Below are 23,176 nucleotides of genomic sequence, written 5' to 3'. Positions count from 1 at the left end.
GGCCTGTCATCAGGCAAAAGTGTGCACAATGGCCTAGAGAACAGGGAAGAACCTGAGGCTTTATCGTCGACACTGCGTGGGCTTCAACATTCTCGTCGAATGTCGGCCGTGGTGTATATGTTTAGTGTTCTTGGGCTTAGGAGTGCTCTGGCTGCCGGGTGTCTTCTCCATCACAGAGCCGCCTGTCGGCTTCCTGGAGTCGGGGGCCCGCACACGAGGTTGCGACAAACCCAGTTCAACTTCGGCGTCACTAAGGACCAAGATACTGCCCTCGCTGGAGTCCTCCGTCACGAAGATGGAGGCCTTGGCCTGCATTGCGTTAGCAGCCCAGCGTTTGGTGCGTCGATCATTTAGACTTTTAGGTCAAAAAAGTTTGCAAGGTTTAGACATTTTTACTAGGTGATCCCTCGGGAGAAAGTAATTGCACACTCGGTGTGTGTCCCTCCACAGGAATTTTTGGTAGCACGTAGGGCAAAATGTATAGGGAGTTTTGTCCATTATTTATTACAAGGGCAGAATGGCGAGAAAAAGGGAAACAGGGTTGCAGAATATGCATTCTGCAAAGAAGTCAGTATGAAGAACCTAACCCTCTCTCTCCCTACTGTAAGGGCCAAAGGCTGAAGATGCCCGTGTAGGCCACGTCTGGTCGTTGATCAGTGAAGTAGTCGGCAATAAAGTTGTCCGTCGAAAGCATGCAGTCTGTTGGCCGTGCAGCAAAAGCAAACAATGAGGAAAGAAAGAAGAGTCTACTAGTAAACTTTCAACTAATTAAAGGCATCAGCCTGAAAGATAACTCTGCATTTGCGACAGACTTCGATGGCGGAAATAAAAACAATCTGAGGGACCTCGACAAACCAAAAACAATCCGAGGGAGCATGGGTACAGTACATGTCACACTAGGGATAGTATTACTGACACTCCCAGTTGACGTCAGTTTGCATTTTGAAAATCAATCTTGTAATACTCTGAGACTACGACTAGATGTCAGACTATGCAGAGCATGTGATCTAAGCAGATCCACAAGCTCCAGATAAAGATTTATACTAGAACTTTAAAGTGTGTAAGAGTTTACTCGGACACCTGTATTTACTGATTTCATTGCACAGCTCTACAGCTCACATTACACCTCTTAAGATAAGCCTGGCTGCTCACTCTACCAACTTGTGTAGTACAAGCCTATATTAAAAGGTGGGTTACCCAATACCAAGACAGAAGGATTGTAAAGTCCCACACAAGTTAAACTGCACAAATTCTTACCCAACAGTGCAATCGTCTGTTTACGCTTCCTCCACTTGACTCCGTGCCAATGAGAAGTTGTTTCAGCCTTGAAAACATTTGACGGAACTTGCCATATTGTCAGTTTAAAGAACTCGGAGTTATGCGTCCAACCTTATGGTGGAAAGGTTATGAGGACGTTAACCCGTAAGGGATCATGGGTACCCATAGACCTAATAGGGATTGCCCGGTTGATGCCACCTTTTATCAAATTCGAAAAAACAAATGTAACACTTCACACCAAACACTAGATGGCAGCTTATGCAAAACATGTGAATCTAAGTAGACACGCAAGCCTCAGAAATACTGTCCCAAACTACTATACAGAAAGCAGAGGGCCAAGAAAGCCAGTAGAGACACTTCTTTTGCAATGAACCAGGTTTCATGAGAGAGAAGGTGGTTGTTGCACAAGCAATACATTATGAGCATGAAAACCGCACAGTTGCGAGTACAAGAGGTCATGCAAGTATAGCCAGAGCAGTAAAATAAAAAAGAAATCATGCACTGGTAATTGTCGGAACAGTCCCCTTTCAGAACACCCAGGCCATTGAGGTGCTCCAGGTAGGATTAGCAATATTTGTATTTAATTTTGAAGATAGGTCTCCAATTACCTACCATAATTCAGCAAGCAATTTCCTACGTCAGAAAAGGTAACCAGTCAATTCTAAGCCATGAAATAGAAATTTGTAGCCTGACATTTGAAGCTTCTTTACATTAATGAAAAGCTCAATGTGGTTGACAGGCAGGAGAATTAAATGAAACACCCCATATTCATTTAAATCAAGAAAATCCAAAGCCGTTTAACCAGGGAAGGCAAACCCATACCTGCTGTCCACATTCTGTTGCAGCTTCCCATCAAGAGATCGGGTTCCCCGGTACCAAGCTTTACAAAAACAACATTTAGCCATCGGACCAAAATCTGCACCATGCAGGATTTCAAATTGTCCCTCTATTTAGACTTGTCACAATAAAGCATTGACAGATTAGGATAATCTCCAGACGGTCAAATAAAAGACAGGCTCTTCAAAAATGTCCTCCCTCCCCAGTTATAACTCTGGGAAAAACCCAAATAGAGTATTTTGGTACACTGCGGATGACCCAATTAACAGGCTTCCAGAAAGAGACCCAATTAGAATTTAAAATTATAGTGTGGACAAACCGGGTGCTCTACCTTTGAAGGCATAGCTGTGAGCCTTGAGAAAAATCCCCAGAAAACAATGTTCCTTGTACCAGAACATCCGATTTCTCTCACAGGTCACAACTGTACATCCATGTGTCCTATGCAAAACACAACTGAACTTTAATTTAATATATATATATATATATTTATATATATTTTACATTTATAGTACATAAAACTTAAAAAAAACACAAGCTTCATAAATATACATGCTTTATCAATCAGTTCATCTTTCTTATTTCGTTTTTTAGAGAGCTGATGGTATGAAGATGAACTCCTTTAGACTTCAATTCAACTACAGCAAGAGATATTTACAGAAGCCATCAGGAACAAGTACCACGAACTCCAAGAACGGACTGTAAAAATATTATTGCATATACTACAGACAAATTGCATCCCCACATTCCCACCCATTTCCCCTACCTTTTATTAGCTACAAAAAAGCAGCCAATTGATAGACAGCGTTCAGTGCAATACTTTACATTAATTTAAAACAAAAGAAAGTCCTATAATACAGGAAATACTAGCTCTGTGGGTAAAGCCTAGTTCATTACTCAACCCACAGATCCACGGGTCATAGTGTTTAGCATCCAGATGCAGGCAACCAATGTGTTCTGCAACAAAACAGTCTGTGGGCTTTCACTATGGTTTTTGTTCACTTGCTTGCCATCTCACTACACAAAGTGGCTTCTGCTACGCAGCCTCGAGGAAGGAGGGAGTTTGTGATGAGAAGCTTTGAACTTCTTTTCAGTTTCTTATTTGCATTTGTTTTACAAGTTCAGCTTTCACCATATTGATCAGTGACAGGTGCAACCAAGCTGGTGACTGCAGTGCTTGACAAATCTGCCACAGGGTTTATATGGAACATCTCAAGCAGTCACTACTCTGTCAAACTTCCAACATCATTTGCCAGTGATTCTCCATCACCGAGTGAAGTGATGTGCAGCAACACCACATGCTCACTCCCGAACAGTGTCCTGAAGGAGCCTACTTGCAAAGAGTCCCAGACAGTCATTACCAGAACCAGATTCACAAGAAGCAACTGAGATGAACGAAAAGGGAAAAGCCTGGGTACTTCTTTATGACAATCGGACGGTGTCTAAATAGCAGAGCCAGATGCTGTGATGAATACAAATTCAGTCTCAAAACCAAGCTTTTGCCTTTCCCACTGAGGCCCTTTAAGCAAGGCTACAGTCATCTGCCTCTACGTATATGTGAAGCATTCATTACATCCCAATGCCTCATTGTGCATTCATGCTAATTTCTAGTAATGCTGCCAATAGCATTCGTCAGTTTTATACTCCTCATGTGCCATGACTAGGGGGGTGCTGCAAGTCTTGACCTGAGAATATAGGGTGCAGAAGTGGGTGAAGGTGCAAAGCTGTAGCAGCAGCTGAGCCTGGACGAGGGGCTAATAAGGTTGGGTAAAGTGCATGTGGAAGATGGTGAAGGGTCAGGTGTCCTGGGTGAATGGCAGAGGCTGGAATGATATGGATGGGGTGACCTGCAAGAAAGGTAGCTGGGTGGGCATGAATCATTGAGTGGGTAAGATGAGAGAGAGAGATGGGCGTTAGGTGATGCTGGGGAATATGGTGCACCTGGGCCAAAGCTTGGTGTTGATGTGGGTGCATGCCCACTGCTGCAGCTGCTGCAGCGGCAGCATGGTGCTGCAAAATGGCATGCTGAACAGTAGTGATGGACGTGGCCGAGCCTGGTGCTGGTTGCTGAATGTGAATTTGCTGCATCGTGGGAGGGACTTGGGTGAGAGCAGATGCAGGGAATGCTTTGACCTGCTTGGCAAGTAGCTGCTGCTGGATGTGCTGCTGGGCAGCTTGTTGCAACTTGCCATACTTTTCCATCTCCTCTGGGGTGAATGTGATGGGCTGGCTCTCTAATGGAGCCAAGGAGTAATCGTCCTCTCCCTCTGGGTCTCCTTCAATGCTCAAGTCCTCACTCTGGGGTCTGTATGCCGAGTAGTGCTCTGGTTCAGGACCTACAGGCATCATGCTGTTTTCCATAGGGAAAGGCGGGTTACTATTGCCTACAGAGTCCAGTGCAACACGGTCATCACACATATTGCTCCCATAGGCATGGGACAAAAGCTGGTTTGCAGAGCTGAAATATTCTGGGTGTTCTGGTACTCCTGAGGGGATTGGTGGAGGGTGCAATACCTCAGCTTCTTCTAATTCATGGACAGACGTTCTATCATTTGTTTCAGACTTTACAAGCATATCCTCAGCGACAGGTAGGGTTGTTGGTAGCAGAATCTCTGGACAGGACTGTCCTTCTCCAAGGCCCTCCACTTTTTCAACTTCAGGCTCATCGCATTTCTTGACTGTGCATGGCTTGCGAACTGTGGGCAGCTTCCCTATTAAAGGCATCCCCATTTTGTTACCTAGACACGGTGGGAGCTTTGGCCCAAAGAAGCCTGTGGGAGGGTCCTTTAGTTTAGCCCCTATTTTGCTGGGACCAGCTAAAGTTTCTCCCGTGGATATGGACTGCCTATCCATTCTTCGTGATTGAATGTTCTCCAGCAGCTGCTTTGCAGTTAAAGAGCTCCTCCCTTCGGAAGAGTCGCGCTCAGAACTTTTTCTCAAACTTGTGCTGTGGGAAAGTGAAGTACTGAAGACCTTAGAGTCCCTTCCTCTGCTCTCTCCCCTCTTTGAATGTCCATCACTTCTGCCTGATCTGGTGTAACGGGGAGACTGTGAGCGATATATTTTTGAACGATTAAAATCCCTTCTGCTACCCCTCCTGTCATCTGGGCTCTCATGGCTCCGGGAGCCCTTCCTGGAAACTGAACGTTGGGAAGTGCTCCGAGTGCTGCGACTACGATCTCTACTGTAGCTACGACTACGTTTCCAGCTATGCCCTGTGTTACTGCGGCTCCTCCTCTTGCTGTGGCTCCTGCTGCGACTGCTGCTTCGTGTTCTACCTCTGCTTCTTGTCCTTGACCGACCCCTGGTATGGGTTCGGCTACGGCTTCTACTACGAGATCTGCTATGGCTGTAATCGTCAGAAGAAGAGTACTTGTGCCTTTTAGATTGATGCTTGTAGTCCGAGTCCTCTTCAGATCCATGGGATCGCTTTGAGTGCCGTCGTGAGTGGTTGCTGTAGTCACTGTAATCACTGTCATCTGAGTAACTCCGTCTGTGACTATAACGACTGTTGTCTGAAGACCTGTCAGAGCTCGAAGAGTAGGACCTCCGTGATGAGTGGCGCTGCTCTGACCTGGATCGACTCTTAGAGCGGGCACTGCCAGAATCATCATCACTGTAATGTGACAGAGATTTTTGGCTTGAGTGCTTCCGGTGAGCGCTTCGGTCACTCTCACCACCACTACTGTGACGACTCCTGTGCCTGGACCTGCTTTTGCGCTTGCCTGAACACTGCCCATGTGCGGTGGAGGATGACTGTTGTGGCTCTGTTTTTTTTTTTTTAATGCTTTGCTCTGGGCATACATTCAGCACAGCACTATCACTTTTGGTGCTCGTGATCCCTTCAGGAAAAGAGAGGGGTTTTGTCTGGATTGCGTTTAGCGGACTGGTTTTTGCCTTTAGCATCTGGGTTGCAACATCAACTTCAGTCTTAACAACAAACTCTGCATCAGCAATAATGGAAGTCTTGCTTTTTTTATGTTTGCGTTTCTTACGCTTTTTTGGTTTCTCCTCACCAGCCTCTTCCTCTTCCTTGTGCTTGCGTTTATGCTTTCCAGATTTTTTATGCTTCTTCCTTTTTTTATGTTTGTGGGATTTCCCAGATTTCTCCTTTTTTATCATGCTGTTCTCAGGCTCACCAGCGACTGCTATGCTAGTCTCTGCTTTATTTTGTGCGCCGCACGTGTGCACTGGGACCTTTATTTTGTTCTTTACATCTACACAAGTCAGGCTTTCACCATCCTTGCTTTTGCTTGATTCCTTTGTTTCAAACCCTTGGCATGACTCCTTTGCAGAAGCGTGTACGTCTTTTACTTTTTCCACGCTCTTTTTATCTTCCTTATTTCTGGAAAGTTTGAAATCAAAATACAAGGGGTTACAACTGTAGGAAATAGCTGGCTGTGCTTGAGTAAACACCAAGAGTTCTGATGGCCACTGCAAGGTTGTAACCTCATCTTTACCCAAAACAGCAAAAAATGGCCCACAAGGCTGTCTGGGTCCCTCTAGTGGTTCCATTTTGCCATCACCAGGCTTTGTAGATCCAATTGGATTATTCAATGCTATGCTTTGGGTTTCAGAAGTCTGATCACTTGAGCTCTTCAGACTGGTCTCTTTTTTTTCATTGCACCGAACCTCTTTGGTGAGCAGAGGTGCATTCACCTCCCTCAGATGAGGCGATATGCTGGTGGAAGTCCCCGGAGTTTCTATTTTAATGCTGCCTGCACAGCTGACCTTGGGGCTGAGAGGTGGCGCCTTTTTCTTTTCAATGGTAATTCCATCCTTGGTGGTAAGGCTGCCTTTGTTGGCCTCACCAACTTTAAAGACCCCACCCACCTTAATGGCCCCCCCACTCTTATTTGACACTTCAGCCTTAATTGTCTCACCACTTCTGACGGGCATTCCTACCTTGCTGGCCTCACCACTCCTGACGGGCATTCCCACCTTGCTGGCCTCACCACTCCTGACTAGCGCTCCCACCTTGCTGGCCTCACTGCCCTTGATGGATGCTCCCCCCTTGCTGGCTTCGCCGCCCTTGACGGGCACCCCCCCCTTGCTGGCCTCACTGCCCTTGATGGGTGACCCCACCTTGCTGCCCTTGATGGGCGACCCCACCTTGCTGGCCTCGCCACCCTTGACGGGCGCTCCCACCTTGCTGGCCTCTCCACCCTTGACGGGCGCTCCCACCTTGCTGGCCTCGCCGCCCTTGACAGGCGCCCCCACCTTGCTGGCCTCGCCGCCCTTGACAGGCGCTCCCACCTTGCTGGCCTCTCCACCCTTGACGGGCGCTCCCACCTTGCTGGCCTCGCCGCCCTTGACAGGCGCCCCCACCTTGCTGGCCTCGCCGCCCTTGACAGGCGCCCCCACCTTGCTGGCCTCGCCAACCTTGACAGGTGATCCCACCTTGCTGGCTTCGCCACCCTTGATGGGTGTTCCCACTTTGCTGGCTTCGCCACTCTTGAATGGCGCTCCCATCTTGCTGGCCTCAGTGCCCTTGACAGGCGCTCCCACCCTGCTGGCCTCGCCACCCTTGACAGGTGTTCCCACCTTGATGACCTCAACACCCCTGACAGGCACTCCCACCTTGCTGGCCTCACCTCCCTTGACAGGCGCTCCCACCTTACTGGCCTCACCTCCCTTGACAGGCGCTCCCACCTTGCTGGCCCCACTCCCCTTCACAACTCCCCCCTTGCAGGCCTCACCGCCCTGGACAGATGCTCCCACCTTGCTGGCTTCACTGCAGGTGACCGGCATAATAACCTTGCTGTACCCACCACCTTTTACAGGCACGACAACCTTGCTGGCCTCACCACCCTTAAATGGCACACTCGCATTGCTGGCCTCACCACCCTTGAAGGGTGTGCCCACCTTGCTAGCCTCACCACACTGGATAGGTGCCCCCAACTTGCTGCAATCAAAACCCTTGATGCGGGCACCCGTCCTGTTAGTCTCAGCAATCTTGTTGGAGATGCCAACTTTGCTGGCCTCACCACTCCGGATGAGTGCACCCACCTTGCTGGGCTCACCACCCTTGATGGTCACACCCACCTCACAGGGCTTACTACTCCTGTAGGGTCCACCCACCTTGCTTGGCTCTCCACTTTTGACAAGAGGTCCAAACTTGCTTGTCTCTGCAATCTTGATTGGCCCACTCATCTTAATGGGCTCACTGTTCCTTATGGCTTCACCGCCCTTATTAGAGGCACCCACTTTGGTCTCACTGTTCCTGATAGCCCCAACAACCTTACCAGTCCCGGCAGACTTAATAGCCTCACCGCCCTTGTTTACTCCAACATTTGCAGCCCCACTACCCTTTATGGCACTTGTTTCTTTGATGGCATCAGTACACTTTACAGCACTCATGACCACAACGCTGCCTGCTACTTTCATGGGTTCACTGCCTTTGACGACTTCGCCACAATCATTGCCTTTCAATATATCCCGGTCTTGGGTAGTGCTGCAGCTTTTGCTGCGGTCTTTAGAAGAGTTGCTACCTATAACACGATTGCTACCTTTTATGGCATCATTACCCTTGCTGCCACTGTAAGCAGTAACATCACTTCGTTTGCCAGCATCGCTGCATTTTCCAGAGTCAGTGACACTTCTGCCTTTACTTCCACTGCTGCTTTTATCGTCCATGCCCTTGATGTGATCACTGCCTTTATTGGAATCCTTGACCCTTCCATCGCTATTTTTGAAGGGATCACAGCATTTTGTATTGTCGTTGCCTTTTGTGCCATCTCTGGGTTTGCCTCCATCAACCGCTTTTTTGGTTTCAGTACACTTCCCGTTGTTAGTGCATTTGACAATGTCTTTGTTCTTGCAGTTATTAGTTACTTTGCCGAAAGTATTATTCTCGTCATCCATCTGGTCTGTCGATCTCATAAAAAGTAAGAATTGAAAAGGTGGTTTCACCTTGCAGTGAGCAGGAGGCACGTAGTGGTAGTACTCTGGCTCTCCTTGGAAAGTGTGCTCCTCTCCCTTCATTTTCTTTAGCTTAGATAAAGTGCTAGCCAGAGAGGCACCAGTGTCTACCTCTTGTATTTCTTCCTCCTCAGGCTTCTCTTCTGGGACCTGGCTCAGCTCTGCTTCACCAGACTTCAGTAACATCCCCTGATCAAACAAAGCTTTGCCAGTTGACAGCTCCTCTTCTGACAAACTAACATCCTCAATTTGGTCTTTGAAAACAGAAGAAGGGGATTCAAGTTTAACAGGCACCTTCTTGGCAAATGAGAAACAGACGCCAAGTTTTTGCGGTGGTGTTCCCAGATCGCTCTTCATGCTAAAACTAACTGATGGCAAGGCCTGAGTTGGAGCAGGAGCTACATACACTGGGCTGTCTGTAAGTGCCGCCTTTGGGAGGGTAGTTTCCTCCTCCGTTTCCATTGCAGAGGCAGGTGGACTCATTTGGGCAAAGCTGCAGTTTGCAATCGCATCATCTCTTTCATCGTCGCAACCTTCATCATCAACAGCCACGGTAGTCGGTCGGAATCTTGGACCACTCCCTGGAGCACTGAAAAAGACAGCAAGCAGAAGGAATGTTAACAAAAGAAATTGAAATTGACATAAAAAGCACATGGATGACACACGAGACCATGGTTTTCTCATTGCAGACTTACTAGCTCAGTCTTTTTCCTCACTTAACTATCTGCTCATGCTCCTTTGACCATGCCCTCAACAACCCTCCCCCATGATATCATGAAAACGGACACCTTTTCACCACCACAATTTCTTCTGAGAAACATCAACTGTGTGAATACTTATTCCTGCTCAGTTGTTAGCATCTGGTCCTTCAATCATTTAAGAACCATTTGCTTTTGGACTATGTAGACAAAAATTATTTACCTTTGGTAATGTTCTTCTGATGTAGGTTTCTCCCACAGATTCCTTTCTTCCTCACCAAAGGTTAACCCCTGGGCAGGACACCCGACCTAGTTTTGACTACCAAAGGTGAGTGGAAAGGAGATGGGAGACAAAGGGACCTTTTCCCACTGTTAGCCTATGAATGGGGGTTGGGGTGTCAGACACAGCTATACTCCTCACCTACTCCCTCCCCCAGACTCAGATTTACCCCATATTTTGCAATGATCATATGGGGACTCAGTCTCCCCATCGCCCCACACCCCCTTTGTTCCGGTGAGAGGTGCGCTGGGGTTGCAGGTTCGAGGATTCTTCCAGTTGGGTGCAAGTGCAAGATCCAATCCCCTTCGGCAAAGAAATGCAGATTCCAATGATGCAGACCTCTTCGGACACTTCAAAGGAGAAAAAGGTAGGTTCCAGCAACGATCACCGCTTGCAAACATTGTTGCAGTTGCGATCACAGAAGCTGCTCCAGGTTCCCTTGAAAGTAGGCGTAAAAAAGGGTTGAGTCCCAATTATTTGTTAAAGGGGGATTGAGCTAAAGTAGGGACTAAGTTGTGAAGTGTCAAAAAACACGCAAAAGAGCTCAATTACCCCACTTTTAGTCCACCTTGCACTTGAGTCAGGGACAAAAGGAAAGAAAATCGTGATAGATTATTTGTTTTGTCTATCTAGGAATCACATAGAACAAACATTTTCCAAAGAGGAAGCAAAGTAAAAACACATTTTTTAATCAAAGAAATATTGATAACACAAAGAAATATGTGATGGGTGCTTTCCGCAAGACACCTCATAAACTTAAAGCAAATTGAAATACTCAAAAGTTAAAAAGTCCAGCAAAAACACATTTTCTACTAGTGGTTTCTAGAGTTAGTATAGTGACATTTAACAGATCACCTTGGCAAACTATTTCAAAGAGTTTTGTTTCTTTTACAATTTTTTCGTGGGGGAGAATACTCTACGTATACAGCATAAAATTCTAATGCTGCAGAGAAAAGACACATTAGTTGTAGTGTCTGTGGGATGCCTACATATGTTTTGGCACACAGATTACATCAACACCATCCCTGGGGTTCTGCTGTTTTTGTTGTGGCCCTCTTCAGGACAGTATATTGTTTTTCAGTTGACAAAGTTAAAAAAACAAATCCCCAGGTGTTTCACACTTTTTTTCGTGCTGTAAAAAATGGAGAAGTGGAATTTGTGTTAATGCTTGGTCTACAACAAAAGAACACGATAAAAACTCTTTTGGTAAAAGTTCGTGTGAGTGGGCTTTTTTATTTCCCATTTCTCAACTTTTCACTGACCTTTATATGCTCTTGTGGTTGGACTAAATGTTGGTTTCTATAGCGGGGGAAGTGGAAGATCACTTCTTTTTCATGAATTCCGTTGTGCAGCAAAATTATTTCTGTTCTGCTTTCGCGTTCAATGTGCGGTTTTGTCAGCCAGGAGGCACTTGTGAAAATATTTTCTTTCAAGCCAAGATTTCTTCTCCGGACCTAGTTATGAAAAACAATCATTTTTTATTTTGCTAATTGTTTCTTAATGTGCAGGATAACACATGTTATATAGCATACGTACAAACCTTGTGTTTCTTTGGTGATTTATTGTTAGCATTGACGCTAGGTCCCAGAAGCCTTCAGACTTGATTCGGACACAGTCTTTCAGTTTAATGCCGTTTTATTTCTGTCTCGCCCACCGGCCTGTGAGGACAAAAGGTGGGAAGGACATTAGGAGGGCTCTTTAGTTACTCATAGGTTTTCCATAATTTAAAAAAAGGACATCCAGATGTTTGTGCCTTAGTTCATCCCGCTTTTCACATCTCGGATATTGGAAAAAACGGGGATGGTTTACCTTATAAGTGATACGGTGGGTTCAGAAGTCTCTCGGTTTGACACAGCTCCTCTTGGTCTGCGCGCGGAAGCCAATTCGTCTTTCCCTGTGCCGTGCAAGGGTTGTTGTTCTCTTCCGTGTTTGCGTGTCACGTCACTGTACGTGTGCATGTCTGGTCCGCGTTTTTCTTTGAAAAAGACATACGTCTGGTCCAGACGGCCATCTTGGAAAGGTGTAAATTCATTCGGAGGGCTGGTAACTCCGGCTGTGATTCCTTTTTTTGCGAAATATTTGACTGAGCTTATCCCGAAGTTCATTTATTCTGCATGATTGCACATTTTATTTGAAATGAATTACTTGTTGCAAATGGTGTCATGCTGCCATTGATGTGGTTTGTGATCGTTTCCTATTTTGGAGCACCTTCATACTCCTGATGGTCTGGAGAAGATTATCGATTGTATGTGGCACATTATACATTAATGAAGTCATTCCTGTACCTAATCCCGTTGTGGAAGAACCAGGGAGTCATGGACTAATGGTTTGAGAGTTCAAGACGTGATGACAGTGATTGGGTGTGTTGATCCCTATTCCATTTCGGATGATATTTGGACTGTTTGGATGATAAACCAAAACATTTCGCATGGTTTGTGTTTGAGGAGAAGGTAGTGGGCGACCAAAGGTTTGTTTGGTTTCTGATGTTTGTTATATGTCTTTTAGTTTTGCCAATATAAAAGAGTTGGCAGGGACACTGGATCGCATATACTACCCATTGGGTGCTACAGTTTGTGAATGATTTGTGAATGATTTGAGTTTGTGAATGGCAACTCAAATCATTGACAAACTGTGGCACCCAATGGGCAGTATATGCAATCCATTGTCCCTGCCAACTCTTTTATATTGGCAAAACTAAAAGACATATAAAAGTATGCATTGGAGAGCACCGAACAAACATCAGAAACCAAACACCAAACAAACCTTTGGTCGCCCACTACCTTCTCCTCAAACAGAAACCATGCGAAAGGTTTTGGTTTATGATCCAAACAGTCCAAATTTCAAAAAGAGGAGATCGAGATCTGGCGCTACGCAAATGCGAACAGAAATAGATTTTTGATTTGGATACAGTAAAAAAATGGTCTGAATTCAGCGGTGGAATCGGGCATTTTCTTCTAAAAGCTTGTGAAATCTCATCCGAAAAGGAATAGGCATCCAACACACCCAATCACTCATCACGTCTTGAACTCTCGGACCATTAGTCCATGACTCCCTGGTTCTTCCACAATGGGATTGGGTACAGGAAGGACTTCATTAATGTATAATGTGCCACATACAATCCATAATCTTCTCCAGACCATCACGAGCACGAAGGTGCTCCAAAATAGGAAACAATCACAAACCACATCAATGGCAGCATGACACCATTTGCAACAAGTAATTAATTTCAAATAAAATGTGCAATCATGCAGAATAAATGAACTTCGGGATAAGCTCAGTCAAATATTTCGCAAAAAAAGGAATCTCAGCCGGAGTTACCAGCCTTCCGAATGAATTTACACCTTTCCAAGATGGCCGTCTGGACCAGACGTATATGTCTTTTTCAAAGAAAAACGCGGACCAGACATGCACACGTACAGTGACGTGACACGCAAACACGGAAGAGAACAACCCTCGCACGGCACAGCGAAAGGCGAATTGGCTTCCGCGCGCAGACCAAGAGGAGCTGTTGCAAACCGAGAGACTTCTGAACCCACCGGTATCACTTATAAGGTAAACCATCCCTGTTTTTTTCCAATATCCGAGATGTGAAAAGCGGGATGAACTAAGGCACAGAAACATCTGGATGTCCTTTTTTTTAAATTATGGAAAGCCTATGAGTAACTAAAGAAGAGCCCTCCTAAAGTCCTCCCCACCTTTTGTCCTCACAGGCCGGGGGGCGAGACAGAAATAAAACGGCATTAAACTGAAAGACCGTGTCCGAATCAAGTCTGAAGGCTTCTGGGATCCAGCGTCAATTCTAACAATAAATCACCAAAGGAACACAAGGTTAGTACATATTCTAGATAACATGTGTTATCCTGCACATTACGGAACAATTAGCAAAATCAAAAATATGATTTTTTTTTCATAACTTGATCCGGAGAAGAAATCTTGGCTTGAAAGAAAATATTTTCACAAGTGCCTCCTGGCTGACAAAACCGCGCATTGACCGAGAAAGCAGAACAGAAATAATTTTGCTGCACAACGGAATGCATGAAAAAGAAGAGATCTTCCACTTCTCCCGCTATAGAAACCAACCTTTAGTCCAACCACAAGAGCATATAAAGGTCAGTGAAAAGTTGAGAAATGGGAAATAAAAAAGCCCAACTCACACAAACTTTTACCAAAAGAGTTTTTATCGTGTTCTTTCGTTGTAGACAAAGCATCAACACAAATTCCGCTTCTCCATTTTTTACAGCACGAAAAAAAGTGTGAAACACCTGGTATTTGTTTTATGAACTTTTTGTCAACTGAAAAACAATATACCGTCCTGAAGAGGGCCACAACAAAAACAGCAGAACACCAGGGATGGTGTTGATGTAATCTGTGTGCCGAAACATATGTAGACATCCCATAGACACTACAACTAATGTCTTTTCTCCGCAGCATTAGAATTTTATGCTGTATACGTAGAGTATTCTCCCCCACGAAAAAAATTGTAAAAGAACCAAGACTCTTTGAAATAGTTTGCCAAGGTGATCTGTTACAAATGTCACCATACTAACTCTAGAAACCACTAGTAGAAAATGTGTTTTTGCTGGACGTTTTAACTTTTGAGTTTTTCAATTTGCTTTAAGTTTATGAGGTGTCTTGCGGAAAATGCCCCCATCACATACTTCTTTGTGTTATCAATATTTCTTTGATTAAAAAATGTGTTTTTACTTTGCCTACTCTTTGGAAAATAATGTTTGCTCTATGTGATTCCTAGATAGACAAAACAGGTAATCTATCACGATTTTCTCTCCTTTTGTCCCTGACCCAAGTGCACGGTGGACTAAAAGTGGGGTAATTGAGCTCTTTTGCGTGTTTTTTGTCCCTTGAAAGTAGGACATTTAGGTAGAAGGCGACTTGTGGCACAAACTGGCAATGTTCCGGGCTTGAACGTGGAATGGTTCTGGTGAGGAAGCCCCCAAGGGAGCTGGTCAATCCACTGACCAGTTCAGGAACACTTCTGAAGGCTTTGAGGGACTGGATCCCCGAGTAGGGATTGTTACTAGTTAGGTCCGACTAGACCAAGGGCTGAAGCACTGACAAGGGCCTTTGGAGATCAGTAAGAGGAACAGGGTTTCACCGGGCCAGTCAATGGAGGGGTTGATGTGCCACTGCAGAAGTCGTCCTCGGGTCATCAAAGGGCTGCTCTTCTTCGAAGGATGGTTAGTTCCAACACAGATATGAAGAATGACTGCAGGACACTTTCCAGATCTGAGAGAGTACGAAGAAGGCAAAACTACAATATGGGCAAAGAAGAAGCGAAAATCTCATGACAACCAGTCACGTTTAGTAGCCATACGCGGTAAACGCGAACATGCACACCAAAATTAATGCAAAAACAGTTCAAATGTAACTGCGGCCACCAGCTTATCTTTAGGCCCATCTAAAAGTAACCATAAATCCCATGTTTAAAAGATAAGGTGATACAAAAAGTACCCCTACCCCCATTGCACTACCTTTTAAAGATGGTGTGCGCAATATAAAAATACAAGAATTCCAAAAGGGAAACAAAGATCCTCAGTACTGATCAGTTTCATCATAATAAATGAGCAAAAGGCAAGAGAAGTGAAGACTTCCCTTCAAAATGTCAGGACGGGATAAAAACAGCAAAAAGAATGGGGTACCATAGGAAACTGTGGAGGGAAAGTTGCAAAAAGAAAATCTTTCCGAACAGTGATGAATCCAGGGGACTAAGGGGGAGCCACCCCTGTGTGACTAGGGAGGTGAGCCTCCTACGCAATACCCTCTGCTAGGGGTGAGGGCAAAGAGGATCCCACTGCTTGTGACCGCTCCCTCAGGCAACAAGGTATGCCAAGTTGAAACTCCCAACTCACTGCCATTCAAGCATAGTGTTTGGTGGTTACATGAGGACCTCACATAACAAACCCTTTAAGGGGGAAGGCTGGAGACCATTTCTGGACACTTTGCTGTAAATTAAGTGTTACTCACCGGAGTGACTAACTTACTCCTAGTCCATAGCCCCCTTTCCACCATCCTGTATGGGCGTCCCTCGCTAGGTACGGGAACAGAACCTTTTTTTCACCAGAAAAATAACACTTTCCCTTTAAATTTAAACACGAGCAGTGGCCCTGGGGGCATCAGCTACCCCTAACCCCACTCACCGGTGCCACACCTCAGTCCCCTTTGACGCGCCGGTTGTATTGAACTGCTCAACCATGCTGCTCTTTTTTTTTTAGAGGGGTGTATGGAGGAAAAGGGACTATGGATTAGGAGTACGTTAGTCACACCGATGAGTAACACTTAATTACTACCATGTCCCGTCCCCTTCCCTCCCTCCTGTATGGGCGACTACAACTGATGAAAACACCCTGGAAGGAGAGCTTGATACTCTATGCAAATAGATTACGTGATACTCCATGCAAACAGATAACGGAGGACAGCCTGGCCAAATGCTGTGTCAGCCCTGGAGCTGGTATCCAGACAGTAGTGCTTGCAGAAGGCCGATGGTGTGCCCCATGTCGCAGCTCTGCTAATTACTTGCCACGGGATATGACGTTGGGAGGCAACAGCCGCTACCTTGGCTCTTATAGCGCGAGTGTGCATGCCCCTTGGAGACTCCTTGTACTGAGCCTTGTATGCCTCTTGGATGGCAGCAGTTATCTGGCTATTGATGCCTTGGACACTTGCTGGCCAGGACTTGAGCCTCCAAATGTGACAAATAAGGCACCAGTCTTGCAAAAGGACTTGGTCCTGTCGAGATAGAAAAGTTCTTCTGACATCTAAACATTGGAGAGCCTTTTTTCGGCATCTTCCTTGGGATTAGTAAAGAAATTAGGGAGCACAATCTCTTTGTTAATGTGGAAAGAGGAGAGCACTTTTTGTAAGAACATGGGGTGCGTGCGGAGCATGACCTTGTCCCAATGAAACAGGGTAGGGCTCGGAAACTACCAGAGGCTGACTCGCACCAACTCTGCAAGCTGAAGTATGACCCACTATTCGCGCCGTTTTGAGCGTGACCAATTTGATGTCCAATGTGGCCATGGGTTCAAATGGTTTGTGCGCAAGGGTGCTAAGAACGATGTTAAGATCCCAGACTGGGTGCGGGCGTCTGACAGTCGGGTAAAGCCTGATCAACCCCGCTAGATACCTCTTCACCACTGGATTAGCAGAAAAGAAGGTGAACCTGTCCGAGTTCCTGTGTGCGCAAATGGCCGCTACGTATGTTCTTCAGGTGTCGACCTGAACCCCTGATTAGGTCAAGTACACAGAGAAAGACAGCACCTGGTCCAGAGAGCAGGATAAAGGGTCCACTCCATTTTCCTTGAACCAGAAGCAGAACCTGCTCCATTTGATCTTGTACTGCTTTTGGGTTGCCTGGCTCCTGGCTCCCTGGATGATTCTAGATTGTCTTGGGAGAGCTGGAGATGTTGCAGAGTCACCTGCTCAGGTATTAGGCTTCTAGGGCTAGCCTCTCCGGGCAAGGGTGAATCTCCCCTCTGACCCCTGCTGCACCAGTAGCAGGCCATCACAAGCAGGAGAGGGACTTCTCGTTGGGATGACAGCTGCCATATGTCTGAGAACCAAGACCTGGACGGCCACTGCAGCTCTATGAGGATCCGACGCAGCCGCCAGGATTGTCTGATCTTGCACACAACCTTGTGGATGGGCAGGGTAAGAGGAAAAGCGTATGCTCACCGGCCATCCCAGGGGATCTGGAGAGTGTCCCAAAGGGAGCCGCGCCCCATTGCCCCACATGATGCGATTTGCTGACAAGTGCGGTTGCTCTCTGTCGCAAACAGGTCTGTGAATGGGTAACCCCACCTGCTGAAAGTCTGTTGAAGGACTCTCGTGTTCAGCTGCTGCTTGTAATTGTCGGAGCCCATTCGACTGAGTCTTTCCGCCTCAAGGTTAGATTCTCCTGGCAGATGCATCACTGGGATCCAGATGTCCTGCTCGATCGCCCACTCCCAGATGCTGAGGGCCAGCTTGCATAAGAGGTGGGATCTGGTGCTTTCCTGCTTGTTTATATACCTGCTTGTTTATGTAATACATGCAGGTAGAGTTGTCCGTCCGAATGCAAACTGTATTGCTCCTGATTAAAGGCAGGAATGCCTTGAGTGCAAGCCAAATGACCATAATTTCCAGCCAATTGATGTGGTTTTGCTGAGCGGTCCTGGACCAAAGACCATGTACTGAATGAGTCCCCAGGGTAGCACCCCACCCCTGGAGTGAGGAGTCCATAGTCGTAGTATGATCTGTCAGAGGCGGGCTGAATGGTCTGCCCACCATGACATTTGCAGCCTGCTCCCACCACATGGGGTCCTGCTGTAGAAGCGCAGGTTTAGTGACTGGGGCTCCCTGATGACCAGACTCCTGATCCCCAAGAAGCTGAACAATGCAGCTGCAGCCTTCTCATTGGCAGCCTGGTGTAAGGGATAGGCAGTAGTTACTGTTCTGCTGAGGAAGTGAGCAACAGAAGCTTTGATCGCCGCCACCTTTTGCCCTGTGGTGAACACCCTCTGCTTCAGAGTGTCCCACAGCAGCCCCAGAAACACCAGAGTTTGCGCAGGGTAGAGCTGAGACTTCTGAAAGTTGATTGAGAACCCCAGTTTGTAGAGTGTAGTCATGAGTCTGGTTGTAGAGTACCTGACCTGCTCTTGGGACTCCCCTCTGACCAACCAGTCGTTGATGTAAGGATACACATGGCGGCCTTCCAAACTGAGGAGGGCCGCCACCATGTTCATCACTCTTGTGAATACCCTTGGCGTGGAGTTCAAGCCAAACGGCAGCACCTTTTATTGAAAGTGCAACCCCATGACCCGGAACATGAGGAAGGATCAATGGTACTGGACTATGGGGCCATGCAAATATGCATCATTCAGATCAAGGGAGCAGGTCCAGTCCCCCCCCACCCCTACACAGTGTGTCTGCTATAAGCACTGGCGTCACCATTTTGAACTTCTGCAGAGGTAGGTATAGATTGAGGAAGGAAAGATCTAGGACCACTCACAGGCCCGCCTGGTTCTTCTTTTGACTGGCAAAAATGCGGGAACAGGAACCTCCTCCACCGCTTCACTTAAAAGCCCTTGTGCGAAGACTTCTGATGCTTCCGCCTATGTTGGTTGGGTGACCTGCAAACTCCGGAAACCGCCAAAGGATCGGCATCTGTCTATTGGAGAGTGGGCCTGTGAGAAGGTTTTGGCCGCTGGCTTGATGAGAATGGCCAGGTACTTGGCTGTCTGTGAGCATCTCTTTTTAATCGAGTTCCTCGTCCGTGGAGGAGTGGAACAAGTCACGCCCGTAAAGGGTAGGTCTAAGATCCGGTCCCGAATATCAGGACTGAATCTGGTTTCCTTGAGCCATGCTGTCCTTCTCATGTCCATTGCCAAACAGGTAGCCCTGCTTGCAGTATTTATGTGCGCCACCGTGGACTCCATGATGTCCTCTGCCACGTGTTTCGCTTCTGCAAGTCCCGCCTTGAAGGAGGCTTGTTTGTCAGCCGGGATATCCAGCAAGAAGTCTGCCATCTCTCTCCGCAGCTGTTGGTTAGCCGCTGCCAGGATGGCATCGGCACTGGCTTGCCTGAGGTGAAGTCCCACGTTCAAGTAGACCACCTTTCCATAGGCCTCGAGTATTTTCTCTTCCTTGCCCAGCAAAGCTGAAGTTTCAGTGTTCGTGTTGGAGGTCTGGGGCTTGGCATTCATATTTGTTTGTTTATTTATTTATTTATTTATAGGGCGCACCAAACCCTTAGGAAGCTGGGCGCACCACATGATAGGAATACTTAAAGCTTAGTTACAGGTATATACAGATACATTAACAGTGAATAATCGCAGTTGCAGTTCAAATGCTGACAGGTACAGGTAGAAGGTAAGACGCGAAAACATACAGCTGTAGTCATTGGTCTAGTGGTCGTTAAGGTGTAACCAGGTACGGGTGTTACGTCTGAAGCTGTAGTAAGACTGATCCCTTCTGAGCTTCACTGGTAATGCATTCCATTGTTGGGCTGCTTTTATAGGGAAACCCCCTGTTTTTTTTAGTCTGAATCTGGGTATTTAGAGGCAGGTGTTGGCTGTCCTAGTTGGTCGTCCAGTAGATTTTCTAATTATTTTTTCCTTTAGGTAGGGATGGGCTGCGTTGTTAAAGCATTTGTAGGTTAATGAAACGGTTTTAAAAAGGATCCTATCGCTAATTTTCAACCAATTGTGTGTGGTTTCTCCTGGCTTTGGATATATGCTCTCTTGGGGAGGTTCAGGGCCGTTCTGAGCGCATTATTTTGCAGTGTTTATAATGTGTTGATAATGTATTTGTTCGCTCCGAGATATAGTGCATTGCAGTAGTCCGATTTTGAAAGGATGAGGGCATTGGCAAGGATAATACAACTTGCTAGTGAGAGGAAAGGTCTACATGCTCTGATGCTGCCGAAATAACTGAGGACAATGGCTGGGGGTGCAAGGACAAGAGCAGAGTGTCTCCCACCACCTGCCTGAACTTTGCATCCAGGCTTTTATTTGTTGGCTGAGGGGAGTGGGGTTTGAGCCATCCCTTCTTCGCAAGGGCTAGCACATCCTTCTGTAAAGCGATGCCAGATCTGGATTTTGCTTTGATGGGTGAGCACTTCCGCCAGTACCCCTGACTCAGACAGCTCTCTCTGTGGCTGAGGAATGCCCAGGTAATTGGATAAATCGGCAATCCTATCATGAAATGCCTTCGCAGAGGAAGACTTGTCCTGCTCCTCCTCATCAGTCTCTTGTTGGTTACCTGTGTCCACAGGTGTTAGTTCTGCCGCTGAAGAAGGCCCAGGCGCTGGGAGTGTAGGCGCCGCTACCAGAATTAACGGAGGCAAAGGTGGTAAAGGCTGCGCAGGCACCGACTGGGGTGGCGGTGCGGGAGGCAGCATCTCCTGGATTATGCCCCCGAGGATGTTCCCCATCTGTGGGAACTGCATGAGGGTGAAGAATGTGTCAAAAAACAATCCCTGCAAGTGGGCTGGGTGCGATCCTGCTATGGCTGTGGTGGAGTAAAGGGTGCTTTCTGCCCCCTCTTTGCAAGTACATGCCCTTGTGGTACCTTGGCTAACCCTAGAATGTTGGGCATGTCGTGTTCCACGTGAACGGAGTCATAGGACCCCAATCTGCCATGGCCACAGGCTCGCACCTTTGAGGTTCACCATGTTTGCGGGCTTCTGTCCTGGGCGACATCTTGTCTGCACATGCCACCATTTTGTCCGTGCCTTCCGCATGTGCCGCTGTGGACGACGTGGGCCTGGGCTCAGCCTGCATGCCTTCATGCATCAGCGTTGCCCTACCCAGCACCTCAGATGTGGGCCTGGTAGGCAATTGGCCCTCGCCCATGAGGCCGGTAGTGCAGTCTGCACTGGGTGTAGGCGCCCCCCTCAGGCGCGGGCCCGGTAGCAGAGCCCGTAGACCCCTCTGCGATGGAACGGGTAGGGCCCTTACACCCCTCGGCCGTTAAGCCAATAGCCTCAGTGTCCTTGCTGCCGGTGGAAGAGTCTGACTGACCCCTCCCGTCAGTCTTCCAAGGGAAGGAGTCACTCCGGCGGGGTGCTTTTGAGAAGAGTGGGGCTTACGTTCATGCTCCTTCCTACATAGGTATTCCTTAATGCTCTCCGGTGGAGTCGTGGAGAAAAACTCTCCAGCACGCCAGCCTGTTTCTTAGGTATCGTATCGTGATGCGAGTGTCGCACGCTGAGCAGCCTTCCCCATTGGTGGTCTTCCCCAAGGCACCAAAGGCACAGCACGTGCAAATCCGATGTGGGGAAGGAACCGTCACACAACGGGCACCTGCTGGAGCCAGCCGCAGTCGACATGCACTGGAGACTACTAGGGAACCGCTGGACGGTGTTCCCAAATCCCTGAAAATTAGAAACCAAAAGATTAGGGAAAGTGCATGGAATAATGAGGCTTGAGGCCTCACCCAGGAGCACTGGTGAAAGTGGTCTGTTCCAGTCGACGCGCAAAAGAGGACTGTGGTGTGGCGCCAGTGGGCAGGGTTAGGGGAGCGCATGCTCCCAGGGGTGGGCCACCACTCACGTATACATTTAAAGGGAAAGTGTTATTTTTCTGGTGAAAAGTTCCCGTCCCTAGTTAGGGACACCAATACAGGATGGAGGAAAGAGGACGGGACGTAGGAGTATATTAGGCTAACCAATGGAATCTCCCTCCTTACAGCTATGAGTCAAAAACGGGAAGCAGGTGAAGCCAGAGAGCTTCCGCCTGAGAGCAGCGAATGCGGGGCCGCAGAGGGGGTGGGGGAAGCCAAGATTCAGAGCAACGCCATGGTGGGTAGGAGGCAGTGTAAGGGACACTGGCGCTTTGCCAAAAAGGTGGATTCCACAGACACTGAGGGACCGCGGAGGTAGGAAGAAAAATGCAGGCGCAGGGTACCACTTCCTACAGAGCCTATAATGAGGCTCCCCAAAGTAAGAAGCCCTTCAGGGCTACAGACAGCAACAACTCTTAATTGGGTTAGCGTTACACCCCAGGCAGGCCCGAGAAGCCTGCAGTCCACAAGGGGCTACGAGAGGGACAAACCCAAGAGAGGGTGCAGAGAAGCCGGCAAAGGGCTACGAAAGCAATAAACCACATAGTGGTACATCCCAGACCCATGAGACCAGAGGCGAACTAAGCCGAGAAAGCAACAGGGCAGAAGACACCTGGAGTTCTCATGGGACTGAAACAGGGACGAGACTGCAAACTGCCAGAGGTTTAATAACAGAAATTTGTAACTGCCAGTACAGATCCAGGCGGGTCAAATCAAATTTATTCTTTCTTTCTCTAGAGTAACGTTAGTCCTATATTAGAATAGGGCACCAGTATATTTTTTTATAGCTTAGGGAAACCATTTAAGAGGTAGGGACTAAAGGAGGTCCTTTTCTTTCTTTTGCGGTGGCAAATCAAGATTTGTTTAACTATGTCCATCTCCTATATCTGACGTAAGACAGATGGACAGGCACATGGAAGTAAGCATCCTGGAGGTCAAGTGACACCAACCAATGCTGTAACTACAGGGCCTGGAGAAACTGCGAGAATGTTACATCTTGAATTTGTCTTTTTCCTGAGGAACTTGTTCAAGCGCCTTAGGTCCAAAATGGTTTGCAGTCTGACCCATTTTGGCTCCAGTTGGTGGTGGGTACAACATTGCTGGTTCC

At 47.3% G+C, this 23,176-nt stretch overlaps 1 protein-coding gene across 7 annotated transcripts in view; it reads right to left on the bottom strand.

Annotated features, from left to right (window-relative positions):
- Nucleotides 1-2,587: 2,587 nt before the first annotated feature.
- The window catches only part of GPATCH8 (G-patch domain containing 8), a 473,369-nt gene continuing 452,780 nt past the window's right edge, over nt 2,588-23,176 (bottom strand). For 6 of the 7 annotated variants that reach the window (XM_069634273.1, XM_069634277.1, XM_069634275.1 and 3 more), the window contains one exon: nt 2,588-9,622. In XM_069634273.1, coding sequence (XP_069490374.1) covers nt 3,760-9,622 — 5,863 coding nt within the window. In that variant the 3' untranslated portion in view covers nt 2,588-3,759. The remainder of the gene's footprint in view (nt 9,623-23,176) is intronic. The other variant, XM_069634274.1, reaches the window with a different exon arrangement.

The sequence above is a fragment of the Ambystoma mexicanum genome, chromosome 13 (assembly GCF_040938575.1).
Source record: "Ambystoma mexicanum isolate Mex_15411 chromosome 13, UKY_AmexF1_1, whole genome shotgun sequence".
Taxonomy (NCBI): domain Eukaryota; kingdom Metazoa; phylum Chordata; class Amphibia; order Caudata; family Ambystomatidae; genus Ambystoma; species Ambystoma mexicanum.
This window is presented reverse-complemented; position numbering and strand designations above follow the sequence as displayed.